The 20,188-nt window shown below is 37.2% G+C and overlaps 1 protein-coding gene across 1 annotated transcript in view; it reads left to right on the top strand.

The window, feature by feature from the left end:
- si (sucrase-isomaltase (alpha-glucosidase)) overlaps positions 1 to 16,083 on the top strand; it is a 57,575-nt gene extending 41,492 nt beyond the window's left edge. The window contains exons 31-47 of the mRNA XM_041994486.1: positions 1,135 to 1,263; positions 1,717 to 1,833; positions 1,931 to 1,993; positions 2,394 to 2,510; positions 2,626 to 2,716; positions 2,874 to 3,012; positions 3,646 to 3,779; positions 3,887 to 3,921; positions 4,473 to 4,589; positions 8,581 to 8,729; positions 9,280 to 9,364; positions 9,503 to 9,559; positions 10,245 to 10,369; positions 10,939 to 11,027; positions 12,566 to 12,615; positions 14,063 to 14,230; positions 15,746 to 16,083. Coding sequence (XP_041850420.1) covers positions 1,135 to 1,263; positions 1,717 to 1,833; positions 1,931 to 1,993; positions 2,394 to 2,510; positions 2,626 to 2,716; positions 2,874 to 3,012; positions 3,646 to 3,779; positions 3,887 to 3,921; positions 4,473 to 4,589; positions 8,581 to 8,729; positions 9,280 to 9,364; positions 9,503 to 9,559; positions 10,245 to 10,369; positions 10,939 to 11,027; positions 12,566 to 12,615; positions 14,063 to 14,230; positions 15,746 to 15,823 — 1,743 coding nt within the window. The 3' untranslated portion in view covers positions 15,824 to 16,083. The remainder of the gene's footprint in view (positions 1 to 1,134; positions 1,264 to 1,716; positions 1,834 to 1,930; positions 1,994 to 2,393; positions 2,511 to 2,625; positions 2,717 to 2,873; positions 3,013 to 3,645; positions 3,780 to 3,886; positions 3,922 to 4,472; positions 4,590 to 8,580; positions 8,730 to 9,279; positions 9,365 to 9,502; positions 9,560 to 10,244; positions 10,370 to 10,938; positions 11,028 to 12,565; positions 12,616 to 14,062; positions 14,231 to 15,745) is intronic.
- The last annotated feature ends 4,105 nt before the right edge of the window (positions 16,084 to 20,188 follow it).

Raw genomic sequence — 20,188 nt, forward strand, 5'->3', positions numbered from 1 at the left:
AAATGCCTCATGCACAAATGAATTATATTGAAATCTACAATATGAATGGATGAATGCAGTCTCAGATGTTTGATATGAAGCTTTCTATATGTACAGTATTCACATACATTTTACAGGATACAGTACTGATAGTTTCCACAAGCATCTATTCAATTTTTTCCCAGTATTTGACAAGACACAGGTTTCATTCAGACAGTGCCATGGCACAAGGGAATCATTTCATTGCCCTTGTCCGGGCAAATCCAATCTGAAAGCTTCTTCTTAGCTAATGTAGGTTATACAGTACAGACATGCACTCAGTGGAATAGACTGAACAAAGTCCAACATACTGTTTACCCAGGTTCTACAATATAATTACTGAATGTGCAGTATAAATAAATTAGATGTGATGATGTGACCTTGTCAGTAGTTATTGGAACAAAGCAAAATTGACTTGGTGGATTAGCTTGGATACATCCAATTTAACTTCATCAAATGTGACCTATAATTCCATTGGAAATCCAATTCATTGTAGGCTCACAGTCTCTACACTTTGCCTATTTATACCAAATATGTCTCTTTCAAAGTGAGATGAACTTTGACAAGCAGTGTTAAGAAGCAGGTTTGTGAAAAAAATAGAAGAATATTGAAATGACAGGACAATAAGATCTGAGCAAGACAACATATCTATTGAGAATTAAACCAGAATCACGTCATTTACATCAATCAGAAAAGAAACTCCATTAAAAATCAAGAAATCCCCAGCGAGTCATTCACAAAGCCCAAACTGACAGGGGCTAAAAATAACCTTGCATTGATAACAGGGATGAAAGGTAGCTGAAAATACAGCTATTTAACAAGATGGCACATGAGGTAGCTTTGCTGACTGGCCATCTTCATCATTCTCAAGTAACCAAAGCAGGTTAAGTGCTGAAAGAACAATGAGTCAAGGACTTAGAAGTATTACCTATAGACCCAATACATATCACCACTAACTAACTACCAAGTTAATACTATTTCATTCAGTCACAAAGTACCTGCTTTAAAGAAACTTAAATCATACCTTTTAGATGTTTTGGGGCTGAAACTGTTTAAACTGTTCGTCAGGAAACTGTAGCATTAATTAATCTGAGCTTTAACTGGCATCTGATGCAGGATGTGCAGTATGCAGACATTGACTACTTGGACCGTCAGCTGGACTTTGTCCTGGACCCAGAGTTTAAAGGCCTGCCTGACCTGGTTGACCGCATGAGAGGGGAAGGCATGAGGTTCATCTTTATCCTGGTAATGACATTGTACTGCAAATTAGTTATATGAGTCATATGGCTGTTTCACATCTACAATACCACTTACAGTGCCACTTAAACGTCTGGACACATCCACACATTCACACATGTAGATGTGTCCAAACTTTGAGTGGTACTGTAAGTAGGCATGTCCCACTGCTGTCTTGCAGAAACATTGTAGCTCTATATTTTGTGATTTTAATATTTTTACTTTGTATATTATATTGTGTGGATTACTACAATATCTATCCATGTCATAATAATTGTCATAATTCCATCTTGCTTTTCCTGTTTATGAAGTAGTTTAGCTATTTAACAGCTATAATATCTTCTTACCATTTTTAATGTTTGCCTCCTACAACAATAACATTAAAGAACATACCTGTATGTTAGATGATAGAATCACTTGTGTGCATACAGTGTAATTATTTGTCTGTGCATTTAAATCCAGGATCCAGCCATTTCAGGCAATGAGACAAAGCCTTATCCTGCTTTTACAAGGGGGAAAGAAGCTGATGTTTTCATCAAATGGCCTGAACATCTCGGTGATGGAATTGTATGGGGAAAGGTAAGGGACAATGGATGCTTAAAAGTCTAAACGTCCAACAATACCATGTTTATACTGTAGTATTTTTGAGTTCATTAATTCATTCATTCATTTATAGGTCTGGCCTGATTTTCCTGATGTCATAGTAGATGAGTCTCTTGATTGGGACACCCAAGTAGAGGTATGTTATTTTCCATTTCAGTGGGTTGAATGAGGGGAGTAGTAGCCTAGTTGTTATAGAGATGGGCTTGGATCTTGTGAACCTCAGCAACAGAGCTCAGTATCCCAACAGAGGTGAACCACCCTGAGCAAGGCCCTTAATCCCCCAAATGCCCCCTGGGTGCCAAAACATGGCAACCCACTGATGTAAACAAAATATAAAGATGGATACAATGCAGAGACTAATTTCCCAAATAGGATTAATAAAGTAAAGATTATTATTATGTCAACCTTGTCACTGCCTTTGCCAGCAACATAGCAGAAGATATGCATAATAATTACAACTACTAAGAGACATAAATCAGTGCATGGGATCTTTCAGTTGTCTTCATTTCCTTTGCTATTGACTGCCTCATTTCCAGCTCTACAGGGCATACACTGCATTCCCAGACTTCTTCCGCACTCAAACGGCAGCATGGTGGCATCAAGAAATCAACGAATTCTATCATAACATAACAAAGTTTGATGGCATCTGGATTGTGAGTTTACTAAAGAAAAAAGAAATAAATCCAACCGGATATGGCCCTATGCATTCTCCACTTACTCTACCTGATCTTTTTAGTTTCATGACCTTAACTTTGTCTTTATTTGAAGGACATGAATGAACCAGCAAGTTTTGTCCACGGCACAGTTGGAGGAAACTGTCTCGGTGATCCCCTTTTAGAGAACCCTCCATATATGCCACGTAAGAAACTCACAAACTATTTGTTTCCCTTGTGTTTTTAAGCTAAAGCAACAAGATAAGCAGCATGTCCCTCAGGACTGGGTTGTTGTTTTTTTTTATTTTTTTTATTTTACGTTTGTACATGCATTCATGCTTGTGTGTGTGTCTGTGCCTGCAGCCCTGGAGTCCAAACATCTTGGTTTAAACCATAAGACTCTCTGCATGAACAGTGAACAGATACTTAACAATGGAAAGAAAGTCAGGCACTACGACGTCCACAACCTCTATGGATGGTCTCACACCAAACCCACTTATGAGTGAGTGAATATGTATTTAAAATGTGTGTGAGTGTGTGTGTGTGTGTTTGTGGTTATGTATTCTTAAAATATTTGGGTGATACTTGACTGACTTATTTATTTATTTATTTATTTATTTTTACCAACTAGAAACTGTATTGTTTGCATTTGTTGTAGTTTAAACTTAATGTTGTAGAGAATCCTTTTTTTCTTCTTTTATTTTTTAGGATAAATTAAATAGATCACATCATCTGTGAGACCTGGATGTATTCTTGGAAGTAGTAGCACAACAATATAAATCCCACCTAATCTGAAAAGAGAACAGAAAGCTCTAATTGCAGAAGTATTTAAAGCAAAATCCAGCCTCTTGAGACAGATAACTGGTAACCTCCTGCCAGAAATCTGGTCTCATCAAATCTTTATGATAATAATTGCCCATGTGAAAGTGCACTGGTCCCTGTAGGAAAATTTCTTTTTACTACAGGAAAGCCAGACTGCAGAGTTAGGAACGACAAAGCCTGGTCAGGTCTTGAGCTTGGTTACAATAACAGGATTTTTCACTTATATCATTGTGGTTTTGAATGACTCCCATAGAGATTTTGGTAATTCAAGCACACAGTAAGACAATTCACTGAGTCTCTTTTCTCTGTGCAGTGCCCTGCTGAGTGTGACAGGTAAAAGAGGAATAGTGGTTACCAGGTCCACTTACCCCTCCAGTGGAAAATGGGCTGGACATTGGCTGGGTGACAACTTTTCCAGCTGGGACCAGCTGTACAAATCCATTATAGGTATATGAAGATACATACCAAAAAGGATACAGCTAATATTTCATACTTGCTGATTGCAGCCTGGAGTCTGTAGTGGAAAAAATGTTGTACTTTCCTTTGTTCTTCAGGTATGATGGAGTTCAGTCTGTTTGGCATTCCTTACGTAAGTATCAACATCTGATCTTGGTTTTGACAAAACATAATCTTATTGATGTGACCTTGGCTTATCTAAATGGATTACAGCAGTTTGGGGAATCAAAGGACATCTTGAAAAACTATGTGAAACATGCCATTACAGGCCCCACCCCAACTGAAAGGCAATGCAACAGCCTTTCATGACCTATAAAATTTGTTAATAATTGTGTATTCTTAGATCTCACTTATATTTTTAGATACTTGTCCTGCATTCTTTGCCTGTACTTGTTTGCCCTTTTATCTTTGTGCTTATTTCTGTCTCTTCCTCTGCCTGACATAATGTCCTTCTCATCTTCTCCATGTGTCTAGCAAAATTTATAATCTGACACCTTATTGATCCTTATATAGAAATCATTTGCATGCCCCCACCTAGCCACAGGGTCAGATACATAACAAAAAAGGACATTTGAAAAACATAATGCTTGCTGAAGTGCTATGACCTTAGTCCCTTGAAGCTGCACTTTGTTGTCACACCTGCTCCCTGATAGCCGCTCCACACTCTTTGTCACTCTCTTTCAGACTGGGGCAGATATATGCGGGTTCTTTAATCCAGCAGAGTATGAGATGTGCCTTCGCTGGATGCAGCTGGGCGCCTTCTATCCTTACTCACGCAACCACAACGGCAAGGGTAACCCGGTGAGTGACTTCAAAAACATGCATATCCAGGAGTTTTAGACATACAGTATATATGTGGGTTTTTTGTTTGTTTTTATGCTTGTCTATTTTACTCAGCTGCTGTTATCACCAAAGCATGTCTTCAAACACTGCCTTCTTAGCTGCAGCACTTTCCCATTTTGACATGAAAGATCCATTTCATAGTTCAGCTTTACATTTGTTACTGCAGGTTTATCAGATTTGCTAGCAGAAATGCTACATCCATAGTTAATATAGCTACACCCAGGTCAGGAGTGAGCTGAGACAAAGAGGTTAATATAATTTTTTAATGCATCTTCCAGCAATTTAAAAAAAAAAAGTGTTTCAGTGTTTTGCTATATTGTCGATACAATAGAGAAAAACACTGTAATCCCAGAAAGAGATCATTTTAAAAAAATGGAAATCTGGGCCCCCATGTAGATGGAGGTGGCTTTTGTAGCTTGGGTTTTCAAAATTCATTATAAAATTAGGTCTGATTTCAACACAAACACAGTATCAAAATTTTTAACATTGTAGCCTTTGCCTGTAAGTGACTGCCTGTGCCAGGGTCTGCTTTTTCTTTTTATGTTTGCTCTAGGGGAGACTAGAGTCTATGGTAACTCATGTCCTATCTCAGTGTATGAGGTGGTATAACAGTAAAATGTGGTCCAAATCCCAAAAAATCTGTGATTTGTATCTGAGCTTATTAAAGCAATACTACATATGTTTCTGACCATAAAACTCTAGTTTACATATTCCTTGACTTGTCATTGCCCTGGAGTGCCCAGGGCTGAGAAACTGCACTTTACAACTTTTTTTTTTTTTTTTTCATCCAGCCCGGGCTGTTGTGTCACAGCTGCATTTTGTTTTATGGGACTGTGTAACACATGACATTTTGGACTCACACAATGACTTATCCAGCAAAGAAACCCAAGAAGAAATTATTAAAAAGAAAAATAGGAAAGGAATAAAAGTGACAAAGCAATACCTGACTGACTTTCACTGACTAGAGAGAGCTCAGAGATGAGAGAGGATGCATGACAGATTGTGAATTAGTCATCATTTGGGGACCAGCAAATGGAGAAAATCAGTGGTGCCACTTTAATACAAAGGCTTTTTTAAGGTATTGGTTTTTCTAAAATCTGTTGATGTATATAGGTAAAAAAATTTCTTGTTTTATAACAAAAGAGCACCTTTAAACACAAGTTAAACCTGTAAGAATACTGTGTTCATTTAGATCTTGCCTACAGCTCTGCAAATGGAGTGTATAAGAGCCGATTCCACTAACATCAAGCTCTGGTACTCACTGTGTCTTAAAACCCTGTTTTAGTATGCAGGGTCAAACTGTACAAGCATAGTTCAAACAATTACAAGTGCCAACTCCTATTGTTTGCAAAAATGCAAGCTCCTTCCCTGTCCATTTTAAATTCCATCTCTTCCTTTATTCATGTCTAACTCACATATACATTCAAGCAAACACACAAAAAGATAGACCTGTTTTGTTGGTGCAGTGTTGGTGGCATTCACTGAAGTGGTGACCTTTAAGAGCGTTGGAACACATCTGAGAAATCCAATAACGCCCGTCCGGAGATCGATCCCACAAGGCGAAATATCTCTGCACCCAAGTCTGCAACACTAGACAGGACGCTGTTTTGTGTGTGTGTGTTTGTGTGTGTGAGTGTGTGTGTGTGTGTGTGTGCATATATGGGTAGCTGCGTGCCCATGCTTTTTAACGACATGGCGTGGGGTTATAATTGAATTCTCAAGGTGATCTGAGCAGCACTGGCCAAATCTCAGCTTCCAACATATACACACAAGCACACACACATAATTTTATTCTGATTATTTGATGATGACTTTGATGATGGCTAGAGTTTGGTAAAACTGAGGGAAATAATGCAAATAAATACAAAAACAGAAAAGACACACTAAGTAAAGCTGGTGCAAAAAAGAAGGTTACAGATTGAGCAAAAAAGCCAGGGAGACAAAAAGTGAGAAAATAGAAGTGATACTGATGAGTTTCTGACCTTAAAACTTCTGTCCAAACTTATTACTTCAGAAATGTGCACATTTAAGCCAAATACTATAGAACTGAGAAGAATACTAGCACATACAGACAATCTAAGTTGGGAATTAGAGGCTCTGAAACAAGAGAAAAATGAAAAATATAAGGGACAAATGGATTGGAAATAAACAAGCCTGCAATTGCGCAAAAAGGAAAGTTAATGTCCCCAATGTTTTAGCCGTGGAAAGAGTGTAACCTCCAGTTTGCTTAACAAGACATATGACAGAACAGTATTGATAAGACAAAACTAGGCTGAAGGCTACACAAGGCCAGAGACAGTGAAGAGAAAAAGAGAGATGAGAGTTTTTGCAGAGTCATTTGCTGTGGTCCGTCATGCCTGGTGTCTCTTTGCCCTCAGACAACTCTCAGTGTTGACCTCCAGATAATTTCAGTGCACTAGCAATATACTGCAGGGTCCACAGTCATATCAGAGCAAAATTAATTAAACAAGATATATTCTCCACCAAGCCTTGTTTCGGCAGCACAGTCTTATTGGAGTCATGTATATTGTTATTCACCCAAAGGGACATATTATTGCTCATTCCAATATCTTTTCCTTTGCTGGTGCGAGCTATGCAATGCAAAGCTGAAACTCAAAGGTTTATTAGTTGGGGTGAGGGAGTAGATTCTGGCCAAAAAAATGAAAAGAGCCAAGAAAATGAGACGAAAAAAGAAACATTGCCTTATATTCTCTTGAAGCTTGTAGGAATGTATGTATCTGTCTAAAACTAGTGTGTCTCACAAGGTTCTTTGCTGCTAAAAATGCAGACAGAAATTTGGTAAATTCATTGAATTCTCTATCCGCTTCCGACTCCTCATCAGTCGCTCCTTTGGTTTTCTACAGATGATAGGACAACCTTTAGGCTCCAGCAACAATGGCATAACTGTCAGGTTATAGATTTGTGTGACAGAAAGTATAAAAATATGAATCCAGGTTTTGATGATAGCCTATTGCTGATCCTACTCTTTACTTGTAAGGTAACAGGAGAGCAATGGCTATCTGCACAACTCAAGTGGGCCTGCACAGCCCACTTGTAAACATGGACATATTGAAATGAGTTTGAGAATACAGAACACACACACATGCACACAGTTTAGTATGATAATTACTTTCTAGTGATCGCATGTGATTGTAAAGTATGAAGGTGTAAAAGAGGGTTACTGAAAATGGAGGCTGGTGGATCTCCTGGGTCTCCTGATAATTACAAGCTTGTACATTTTCCTGGAAAATTAAATGATAATCTAGTAAACTCCTTAGGTCATAAGATAATGGAAATGTTCAGTATTCAGTCATGTGCTGTTAGGCCTGTTCTCACTGTGTTACAATTAATAATCATGATCAAATACAAGCCAGCTGAACTGTAGCTGGGAAGAAAATGTCATTTTATCACCTTGACGATTTCTCTGAATGCATCACATTATATTATATACAAGCCCAACATACAGACGTACACTTTTACTGTCTTACAGAACACAGAGTCATTTGCATATGCGGGACACAACAAAGCATGTACATGCAGCTTCATAGGGAGATGGGAATCTTTATGTTCCTGTGTCTTTTTGTACTTAGCCAGATTGATTTTTGTCCTCCTTGCAGTCCCTGAAAGTGAGCTAACACTTTTAGACTGGCCCATATCTGCAAAAAAAAAAAAAAAAAATCACAGTACATCACGTCCTCCTTTTCTGTCCTTGTCTCCAACTCAGAGCTAAGGCTTGTTGCCAATTAAAATTAGGCAAATGTCATTACAGTGAAAGGCTAAATACTTTGGGCATCATTTATCAGAACAAATCAATAGCAGGCAACAAATCTTTAGTTTCACAAGGCCAAAATGACAAAGATCTTCTTTTAACACATATTGGTTAAAAGGGACAGTTAGTTACTAAAGGATATATAAAAAGAAAATTATTTTTCTTTTCTTTTTGTTTTAGAGACAAGATCCAGTTTCTTGGAATGCCACCTTTGCCGCTGCATCGCGTGACGTCTTGAACATCCGCTACACACTTCTGCCCTACCTGTACACACTGATGTTTGAGGCACATGTCAAAGGAAACACTGTGATCAGACCACTTTTGCATGAGTAAGAACAAAAACGCAACACACATTTTATCTTCTGTGCTGACGTCTTGGTTTGCAGGTTTGATAATTAATTGAAAACTTGTTCTTTTTTTTTTCCCTGAGCTCTGGAATGGAAACCTATTAAATACAAATTCAGTTTATCTATCTTACTGTGTGTTCATGTTAGCAAGTTTGAGATTTTAGTAAAAAAAATAAGAAATATCTTGCCTGCCATGAAGTCTGTCATTAAAAGCCCTTGAGCAAAGCACTTCATTTCTAGTGAGACTGTATAGAGGCCAATCTTACAGAGGTCTGCCACTACACTTGGCAGCTCCTGGTGGAGAATGTGTGAAATTTTATGAAAAAGGTGTATTTATTCTTTTTAAGAGACTCTTATAAAGTCCCAGATGGTATGTAAGGAGCTGCCAGGATGAGTCTGGCAGGGTTATTTGGCTTGCATCTTCAAACTACTGAATTCTGAATGAGTGCTTGAACAGTTGTCAGAACGAAGGACGCATGAGTGAGCGTTAGTAACAGCTGGGTTTAATGGCCTCTGTGTTTGTGTGTCACAGGTTTGTGAATGACAAAACAACATGGGAAATCCACAGACAATTCCTGTGGGGACCTGCCCTTCTCATCAGCCCTGCGCTGGATAAGGCATGTTCATATATACATTCTTCCTGTTATTCTTCATCATTTACACATGTGTCTTATCCACATGGAATTCATCAGCAGACTCGTGCATGGATATTTAACTCTTCTGTCTCTGTTTCTGTACTCTGGGTGGGCTGACAGGGGGCTCGGGATGTGTTCGGCTATATTCCTAATGCTCGCTGGTATGATTATCACACGGTAAGTAACTGCCAAAAAATAATCTGAAAGACAAATATTTTCCTTTTCATTTATTGTTGTTTATTGAAATAAGATGTGCCACATTCCTAAGTACAACCTTGGTCAACAATAGAAACCACAAACATGCAAATGTCAATGGGGACCTCTTACTAATATGGCATGTAGTGGCCCTTTGCTTTTGCTTCATGCAACTTGAATGAAACGTGTCAAAATCCCAGATATAGACAACTTTATATATAAAATGTGCAATGTTTTGAGTTTTTTAGTGTGTCTCCTCTCAGTGAAGTTTGCAAGGTGACAACATTTGTCATTGTTACTGCAGCATGAGCCACTTTTGGGTGAATTATGAAATTGTTTGGTGGCTGTAGAACATTTTGCACCAAACTTTAACTGATGTTCTCAGGTGAGCATTTGACAGCACACTGTGTTAAGTGTTTTGCAGCAGGAGACGTAGTATTTTGGCCAGAGTTAAAACAACTGGAAAAAATAAAAAAAGAAATAAAGAAAATCTTTATGAACTTTTTCCTTTGGCATATTGGGGGTTTATGTTGTTGAGGCATCTTGCTTCTTGTAACTTTGACCGAGATCAAAGTTAGCTGTAATAGCAGAACAAATTCAAAACTGAAAAACTACCTGTGGTGTTTCTAGTACTTTAGCAGTGGTTGAAAATTTCTTTTCCCATTAGGCCAAGGACATTGGAGTGCGTGGCCAAATGCTTAATATGCCAACACCCTTGGACCATATTAACCTTCATATCAGAGGAGGATATATCATACCTTGGCAGAAACCAGAGAATAACACATTTTACAGGTAAGAATGATGGAACTGCTAAATGCACTGTATTGACCGTACCATTCATTTTACATAAGTTCAACCCCTTAAAGCCCAGGCTATTTGATTTTATACTTAATTATAGACCTGTAGGATCACTGCATGTAATATAGTTATTACCAAATATATTTCTCTGACAAGCCAGAATGCCTTCTAAAGAACTACTTTTTTTACCTCAGCTTAATCAAAGCTGTATACAAAAGAGTGTAAATCAACTGTGATGTAATTTTGCTATTTTGGATGAAGTACACTTATTCTTGCTGTCTTTAAATGTTTTAAAGACACTTTCTTCTCAAAGAAAAATAATTGGAAACATTCAAAGAGATAGGCTCCTGTTTACAACCAACAAAGTGGATGTCATAATTATTGGTCTTTCTTAAGAAAGTGGCAGTGAGAATGAGACAGAGAGACAGTGACTGCTCCAGCAGCAGTGTGATCAGATGGATCCTACCAGCAGGAATCTTAATTTATTTGTTCTCAGGAACTGGTATAAATAGACATGGTCCCTTAGCAGTCTTCTATAACCCCCCCTGTCCTTTCTGTTTCAGTCGACAGAATCCTTTAGGATTGATTGTTGCCCTTAATGACGATGGAACTGCTCAAGGATCATTCTTCTGGGACGACGGAGAAGAAATAGGTGAGTGATAGGTCACTCTTAGCTACTGCAGTCATCCATCCACCCAAAGAAAGGTTTTCCCTTTTTTTTTTCCATTTTTTAGTTTATATGTATGTTTTTGAAATGGTTAAAATCAAATTATCATATGATAGGTTGCCATACAATCGATACATTTATTCATTGTCCTCTATTTGTATCATGTGTGGGTTTGGTTCTTGCCCATGAATATGACATCAGTGGTTTGTAGTGAAAAACACTGAAGTGCAGTCCATTCACCATCTATTATTAACGGGAAATATTACCATAATATGTAGCTGAAGAAGAATGGGATACATTAGTGGCTGTAAATAGAAAAAAAAAGTTTTATTTTAAGGCCACGTTTTACAACAGAATGCTACCGCGTGCAAACAAGATACAATTCATACCAATTTGGATTATTCTAGGTAGGTGATACAGTTTATACAGTGCCCAGAGTAACTCAAGCTGAACTTACAGAGATGTTTCATTGATGATTTATAGAAATCATAAAATAAGAACATATAACATGTTGGGATAAAAGGCTGGTCCCTGTGTATTTAGACTTATATTTTGCCAAAGATTGTATTAAACTCATTAAACAATTAGAGAAAGTCCATGTTGTTTGTAGTAAATCTGATTCAAAAAAATATACATTTAAATTCCATCAGATAGGCATACAGTAGACTACTCTGGCACAGTCTTTCTCCACTTTCTCACTCATTCTTAGACACACACACACACACACACACACACACACACACACACACACACACACACACACACACACACACACACTCAAACAGATTCAGTCTCTAAAGTGCTTCTGTGAGAAGATGCACTCCTCAGTGAAAGGCATGTTTGTGTTAGGACAAAGCAGAGAGAGGGAGGTAGAGAGCGAATAGGGAACACAGAGAGGAGGAAGTGACAGAAACTATTACAGTAATTCCCTGTGTCTGCCTGGAACCTCCATCACTTCTGTTTTATTTGGTCCCTTGCTCCTCTCTTCTGCATTTCCATGTCTACCCTGTAGTCTGTGCATTTTTATTTTTATTTATTTTATTATTTTTATTTTATTTATTTATTTTTTGCTTTGCTTCCAGGTTTGGCACCTGCTTACTTGTATTATGTTTTTTTTTTTCTCTCTCTCCATGTTTTAGAGGGTTTAGCGAGTAAGTCTGCTGTCAGTTACACTGTTTTGAGTGTTGTTCACTCTTTCACTTATTCCCTCTATCATTTGACCACTTGTTTGTTTACTCATTCAAGTGGTCAGCCTGTTTTATTTCACTATTTTTTCTATTTTCTTTCTTAAATCAGCCATAAGACAACTTGCAAATGGGCATATTACTGAGTCAATACTTTGTCATGTTGTATACATGCTGCAATACCCGATCAGGTGATCCTTTATTTGTCACTTCAGTCAGATGGATACTGTATTAGGTTAGTCTTTGACCCGAAATCTCCGTCTCACTATGACATCCATTAAAAAGGACACATTAAACTTTTTTCAGCCATATAACTTTACTCTTGTTTTCTACTTTCAGACACAGTGCTAAGAAACCAGTATTTCCTGGCCTCCTTCTCTGCAAAAACAGTAAGTTAAAGTCCATCTAAATTTCACATTGCTCTTTTTCTTCTCCATTTTTTTCCCTCAGTTGGTGTGGAAGAGACAAGAAGCTATGATGTTTAGTAATCAATGCGCTTGCAATTGACACATTTCAATTATAGAACAATTTAAGGAAAAAAAAAGTGAAGTTACTTCATGGTTGGCAACCTAGCATAAGCATTATTCTAACAGTTATTCTAGATGGGGCGCGGGGGGAGGGATACAAACCTTACACTGAAAGCCGTGTGTGCTGTGGCTCCATCTGAGATGGTCTGGACAGCAGAGATTATGGTGGCACTCTAATGCCAACATGGGTACCAGACAGCACTGAGCAAACAGGTCAGCACAGCATCATCTGTAGCCACCTATGGTGGCATAAGTGACACATATGCTTTTATGTTGAGCCATGAAAACACCAATAATTGTGCAAATATAGATTGAGAGACCACAATAAACTTTGCATTTACACAAGAAATGCAGCTCTTAAACCTACGTAAGAAGCAAGTGTTTACCAGGCCCCGGTTCAAGTCAGACATGTCAGAAACTGCCTAATCACTGAGACTAATGGGACTAACACAGCTCCATTTCTTTTCTTTCTTTTAAATCACAGCCCTACACTCATACACAATACATACATGTAGACATATACAGTGAACACGAAGAGTTCTTGCTGCCAGACATCTGCGGCTGTCCTCTGTCTACCATCAGGCGCAATCCAAAGCAATTTCACACAGTGATAAAACAGATGCAGTCTGACAGCCAAAAGAAGAAGAAGGAGAGAGAAGAAGAGTGTGTGTGGGTGTATGTGTGAACAGGCAGATGTGAGAAGATGAGGATAAGTTGGGCAATGAGGCCAGTGCCTGGCAGATTAGCAGATCGTATGCCATTTTGGAAGGGCTATGTGAATAGAGATGTCTGTGTGTGCATAAGTGTGTGTATTTAGATAAGTGTTTGTGTGTTGCTATGACTGACGGTTTTTAAGGGAGTGTCCAGTTGATTACATTTATTAATTGTTACTCAGGGACCTATACAGTGTGTGAGTGTGTTTGTCAGAACATGTCTGTTATTAAAGTTCAGGAAGATACATGCATAAATAAAGTTGTTCCAGCAACAAAAATCTCTTTCTGCCGGATATTATAGACTGAAAGCAAAGAGTAGAATTACATTTGAGATGATGGCTATAAATCTGATTACTTGAACACAGAGAAAAAAAAAAGTCAAACCTCAGTGAAGAGAATAAAAGTGAATGATAAAGTATGATGGAAGGGAAACGTGCCTCATCTCAATGTCCTGCTAGTCACAAGTACAACTGTTAGCTGAAGGGATAAGTAGCATAAATCACATTTTTACATGTATACATAAAGATTAAGTACATCATGTTTTTGTTTCCATTAACCTTCCTAATTTTCTCATCTGTTTACATCATTTCTTCTAGAATACGTTGTCCAGTGAGATTGTCCAAAACAGTCTGACCGTTGACCTACCCATTCTGGGTGTGGTGAAGGTCTGGGGTGCAGGGAGTGCCAAGATCACAGAGGCGACCTTAACAGCCTCAGATGGAAATACTCAGCCACTGACTCCACAACACAACGTCGACACTCAGGTCAGAAGACGTTTTCAGTTATTATCATTTATTGAGATCATGTGCCTCCACCTCAGCATTCAGTTTAGGGGAGACATCTGATCCTGTGACTGTTTGTATCTTTGTTTGAATCACTTTTGAATCAATTTTAAATCAGTTCATCCATCCATGCATCCATGCATCCATCCATCATTGATCACTCTTTAATCACTTTTATTTATTTTTTTGTTTTTTTTTGTTTTTTTTTCAAATTTCCCACTGTCCTCTGTGAGGCTGAGGGGTCATGGTCATGGCTTGTATGAGACCTTTAATGAGCAAAACATTACTTCAGCTGAGGGATAGCCTCTTAGAACTTAAAGATGCAACTGTAATGAAATTCCCAAAAGGCAAACAGACAAAGGGGGGTTGGATTAAAGAGATTAGGTCACGCAAACACATCTAAAGGTACTTTAAAGCTTAAGAATGGAAGATTTGCATTGGTGAAAGATAAAGAAAAAGGAAAGGGAACAGAGTAAAGTATATGTTCCTGCTCCTCATTTGGCATCTGATGAAATATCCCTGTCAGGGTCGTATTCTGTACTCGGTGCACTTATCAGGAACATGGAAATGATAGCTACTCCAGCTCAATAAGTAATCACATGTCAGAAAACAGGAGATTTATACTGATGTTTGGGAGGATGGGCAGAGAGAAACAAGACAAGGGGCAAGAATTGCAGATAAAGTCAGAGAGAAAGAGGAATTTTTAGACTCTGTGAGTGTTGGGGATGCAAAGATGAGTTGAGAATAATAAAAAGACAAAAATACAATCAATTTTCAGGGGTAAGAGGGATTGTGAGGGACTTTGGTTGAAGGAGAGAGGATGCATCACATATGGGAAGATGAAGAGAGAAAAGGGAGATGCAAGAGGAAAACAGGATGAATTAAATTTAGACGCAAGGAAGGAGAAAGGGCACAGGAACAAGAAAAGTGGAATGAAGATGACACAGTGTGCACATGGTAATGAGCGGCTTTTCAGTGTGAGACAATTTATTTCTCACCGTAAGTATTGTGTGATAGTTTAAACACTTGGAAGAATCAGTAAGCAGCAGGTGCTGTGTCATCTAAATACAGTGAGATAGCAAAGCTGTTTCTCGTCCAGAACAAGATGTTTTCACCTGGAGGCATGGAGGCTTGTTCTTAATGTCTTTCTTTATTTCTTTTAATTATTATTATTACCAATATCTCAATACAGTAAAAGTGTTGGCATGCTACGCTTGGCCAAAAATGCATTCTGTTTATTTTAAGTGAACAAAACTGCCCATTTAATCAGCTGCGGCAAATAGATCAGAGTAAGAGCAAAGCAATGTTACACGTATAACTAACTTCTCAGTGGAGATACACTTGTAAAACAAGGAGCATGTTCCAACCATCCATTTGTTTATTTATTATCTATACTCACATGTTGTTCACAGTTCTGAAGTTGAACAAATGTTGTATAAAGTCAGAGTTACAGAATTATTAATTCATGCTTTCTTTCTCTTCTCTCACTTTCTATAGGAGCTGATTATAGATGTTTCAGCAAAGGCCTATAAAATAAATTCACCATTTACCATAACATGGAGAACTAGTGCCTGAATGGAGTTTGTGTTTTGTTGGTAAATAATGTATTTGTACGTAATGGTCAGTTTTGATGTGAGGAAAATGCAAAGTAACATGACATGTCAAGATTATCAGCCGTGATTGTGATGAAATCAAACTTTAATGAAGAGAAAAGACTGTGCAAGAATAAGCTACTTTTACTGTGTAATCAATACGGTGCCATATATTAAAGTTTCTGATGCTCTACAAATTGTTTTGAATGCTTTGATTAATTACAAAGTAAAAAATAAAGAGCTTTGAGTGGATATAGTTCCTGTTCCTTGAACTAAGCACACATTCTGGCTTTTGTAGATTAATTTAAACAAAGCTGTTTAAGCTGAAACTACTCAATAAATGCATAAAATTAATTACTCTTAGAAAGAAACACTTTACACATCTGTATTCCTTCAGTTTTATGTGAATCTGCATGTTTATAGTTTGAGTTACTCACATCAGCCATTTTAAATATAAAGATATAAATGGTAGCACAGTTTGTGTTTTAGACATATTCAGAGATTTCAGTACATTTTTAAGGCCTCTATTGCAACAACAGAATTATCTGTAGGCAACTATCAGCTGTACCAAAGGGATGAACAGGTGTTCAGTTAAATTCTCAACAGATTTAATGGCTGAAGGGAAAAGACTGAAGGAAATTTGCTAAATTTCATTAAAGTTTGATTCTATTAAGTGGAAATGTTTTGATGCTTGAGGTGAAATAATCTTAAAGAGAAACAAAAGTGAATTATTAAAGATAACAAAGACGAAATAGGAGTTTGTACTTAGAATAGAACCAAAACAAGTAAAATAATGGTGAAATATTAGCAAGAGAGATGCCTCAACAGAGAGGGACAATAATTATTTTACCATTCTCAGTTGTGACATTATCATCCTAATGCCTAATAATGTCCATATTTATGAATAAATACAGTAAATCTTTTAAATGAATCCTTTCAATATTTGTTCAAATATGATGTTTTGATTCAGAAAAGCCAGTTAATAATCTTATCACAATTCATGCTGCTCTGCAATGCAAGAAAGATAATGACATGCTATCCACTATGTGACTAGTGATCCCACTGTATGAGTTTAGAGGGCAATACTAATTCCAGGAGAAATTAATTTGAAACCCATAACCATAACTTTCCATTTTTCTAAATATACCATGAGCTGAAGGAGGAAGTTGAAAAGATGAAAAGATGCACTCTGGGCCATGACCTCCAAACTTGGATGTCTGTACCTGGGAACATCATAGATTTCCAAACAGAAGAATACAGACCCCGAAGCAACTAATACACTGATATTCCATAGAACCCTTAATGCCATAGGCCTCTGGTATAGGACCAGAGCCTGATATAAGACATATATGAAGAAAACACCCCACATAGGGGAGTTTAAATCTACTTGAAAAAAAATTCATATAACTAAACTGTCAAAGTTTGCCAGTGTTACAAGTTCAGCAAGACTGGAATGTGAAAAGGCTTGTTTGAAAGACAGCAGGGAAGTACAAATCATGGCAGCATGAGAACGTCCAACAGGAACCCAGATGCAGCCTGTGCAAAGATACGTTTGAGACTGTCTCCAACATTGTATCAGGGTGTAGGACATACACATGGACCTACATGGTTGGAATTGTGCTGTTCTATGGGTTAAAAGCACTGCGATCAAAATGAAATATATCTCCAACAATTGTCCAGAAAGATAGAGTCAAAATAATTTGGGACAGAAAAACTGGTAATGATAAGCTAACTGGACATTGTGGTGGTTGACAAAACTTTAGAAGAAGAAAAATATAATGAAGCAATCTCAAGCAACATGAACATCAGGAAGAAAGAGCATAAAAACATCTAAAAAAATACCTGGAGCAGAAAAAAATAAGCAGGAAAAATGTGGCAAGTGATGGCACCAGTGGTGCAAGTGGTAGCCTAGGCAATCAGTGGTAAGACCCCCAAACTGATCTAAATTTCTTATGAAACTCAGTGAGATAGTTTTATAAACACACCAATGTTTCTTTACTGAATAAAAATGAGTTTTTGGCACCTGTGAGTTCCCATTGTTTTCAATTTCAATCTTTGAATGTGCCAGATTCCCTTTCCAGCTTTCACCTACGGCAAGCCATCAACTTGGGCTTTGTGACATCTCATTACCTCAAAATTTAATGATAGAGGTATCCATCATTTAGTCAGCAGTAAATGTGCTGATATCAAAGTATCCACAGATACCTCGAGTTGATTTATCATCACTCTACCTGAATAAATGTAGAGAGCCTTAATTATAAACTGTGAATATGTGTTTTTGTCTTTCTCTGTTTGTGTCTAAAAAGTGCCCAAGTTGACCTGGCAGAGGCAAATACCAAAGTATCAATCCAGTCTCTGTTTTGAGGTTGTGATTTACAGATACTTTGGTCCTGCCAGTGTCTAGACTTCAATGACGGCACCAATCCTTTGGTGGGTCTAGGACGAATGGTTGATCTGATAGTACATTCATCTGCAACTTGTACTGAAGTGACAGTGTGTGGAAAAGACCAGAGAACATGTAGGCAGGGTTACATATGACAAGAATTATATAATTTTTGGTCCCTGAAATTATCAAAGTCATAATTTGTTGTGACAAGATAAATATTTTATGTTTAGTTTTTAGACAAAAGTTAAAACTGCTTAATCTTGGACGTCCCGTATTCTTTCTTTGATACTGAGAAAACAGAAGTTTGGAGTTGTTGTTTGTTGTTTGTTTAATGCCTGAATTTATATATTTTTACATGTTTATATCCTTTAAAAAGTAAATAAAGTGTTTTGTACATTTGGGATGATCCCTAAAACTGAAAATAGTTTGTCTCTGTTAGCTCACAAAGGTTTGACATTGATAATTTGCTGAACAGTACAGAAAATATAGTAAAAAGAAAAAGAAAAAGAAAAAGTCCAATTACAATACAATCTCACAAGTATGATTGTTACTGATTTTCAGTATTCCTCCAAGCAGGACTTTTTCATTGCTCAGTGAAATGATGTGGTCCAGCTCTTTTCACAGAAAGTCTAACTTCTCTTATTTTTCAGGGATCAATGTATTTTTCTCTGACTTTCTAAAAGAAACTCTCTTACCAGACAGTGTAGTTTTAAATGAGTTGCAGTAACAATGCGTCTTTGTCACCGGGGTGACTGGCATGTACAAACGTCTCAGAGATGCAGAAGGAAACAAAAAAATAAAACAACATGAAAGAGAGAGAAAAAAACACTGACAGCATCAAAGGTTGTCAGACATGACAGGTGTGTGGGTGCATACACGTGTTCTTAATGTGCTGATATGCTTTGTATTTGTGTGCATGTATACAAGTTTGTGTAATTAAATTCTTTTATTTCTTTATATGTGCCCTATTAAAACTTTGATGAAATTAACTGAATTAAAGTCACGTTAAAGTGCTTAAAAATCCAGAGATTATAAAAGCCCAAATCTGCTATCTGTGTAGAGGCTTATTTAAAAGCTATATATATAGATGTGTATAGAAGATGCTACTTGTTTCTAAAAATCATATAACTGATATGATATATGTATATATATATATATATATATATATATATATATATATATATAATGTCACATAGAACTGCCTTTTTTTTGTCACATCTTTCATGAGAAAGAGAGAGTAAATAGTGCAATAGTACCCTACCCGAGCTCGTTCCTGCAGTCAGTTTCACTATTTTACACAGACTCAGACTCCCACTGACACAATGTAAAAAATTCTTATTTGTGTGTCACGACCCATTTGATATGGGTCATGACACACAGACCCAGCCATGCAATTTTCTTCTTACCTTCACTAATCTGACAGTCAGTCATGCACACTAGCAAGTCCCCTCCTTGTTGAGCTTTCACATCAAATTGTGTAAGAGTAAAATTTGTCCACCGCAAAAAAAATTATTTTAAAATGCCCCCCAAAAGTTCCAGCTTTCACTTAATTACTAATACATTTTTCTCTATAGACTACCACAGCTATATTGTGATGTGACAGAAGTGTTGTCAATGGGCACTGCTATACTGTTTAATGTTTTGCTCATGATTAAAGTAACATTAAAATGCTGGGTTAGACTCCAGCTTCCCTGCAACCCTTAATAGATGAAACGGTATGGATAATGAATGAATTATTAAAGTAACATTAAAGAAAAAAGAAAAAAAAAAAACTGTATTATTATATTCAAATTGCATATTCTAGGATTTTATTACATAATTGGATATGATCTGTTTATTAATAATTCTTCTGTCTTGTCCAGTTTTGAACTTAACTTCCAACTTAACATAGTAAAAATCTAAAATGGAACAACTCGAGGGTTTCAAGCTTGGCATGGAAAATACAAGATGTAAGCATTACAA

The sequence above is a fragment of the Melanotaenia boesemani genome, chromosome 9 (assembly GCF_017639745.1).
Source record: "Melanotaenia boesemani isolate fMelBoe1 chromosome 9, fMelBoe1.pri, whole genome shotgun sequence".
Lineage (NCBI taxonomy): Eukaryota > Metazoa > Chordata > Actinopteri > Atheriniformes > Melanotaeniidae > Melanotaenia > Melanotaenia boesemani.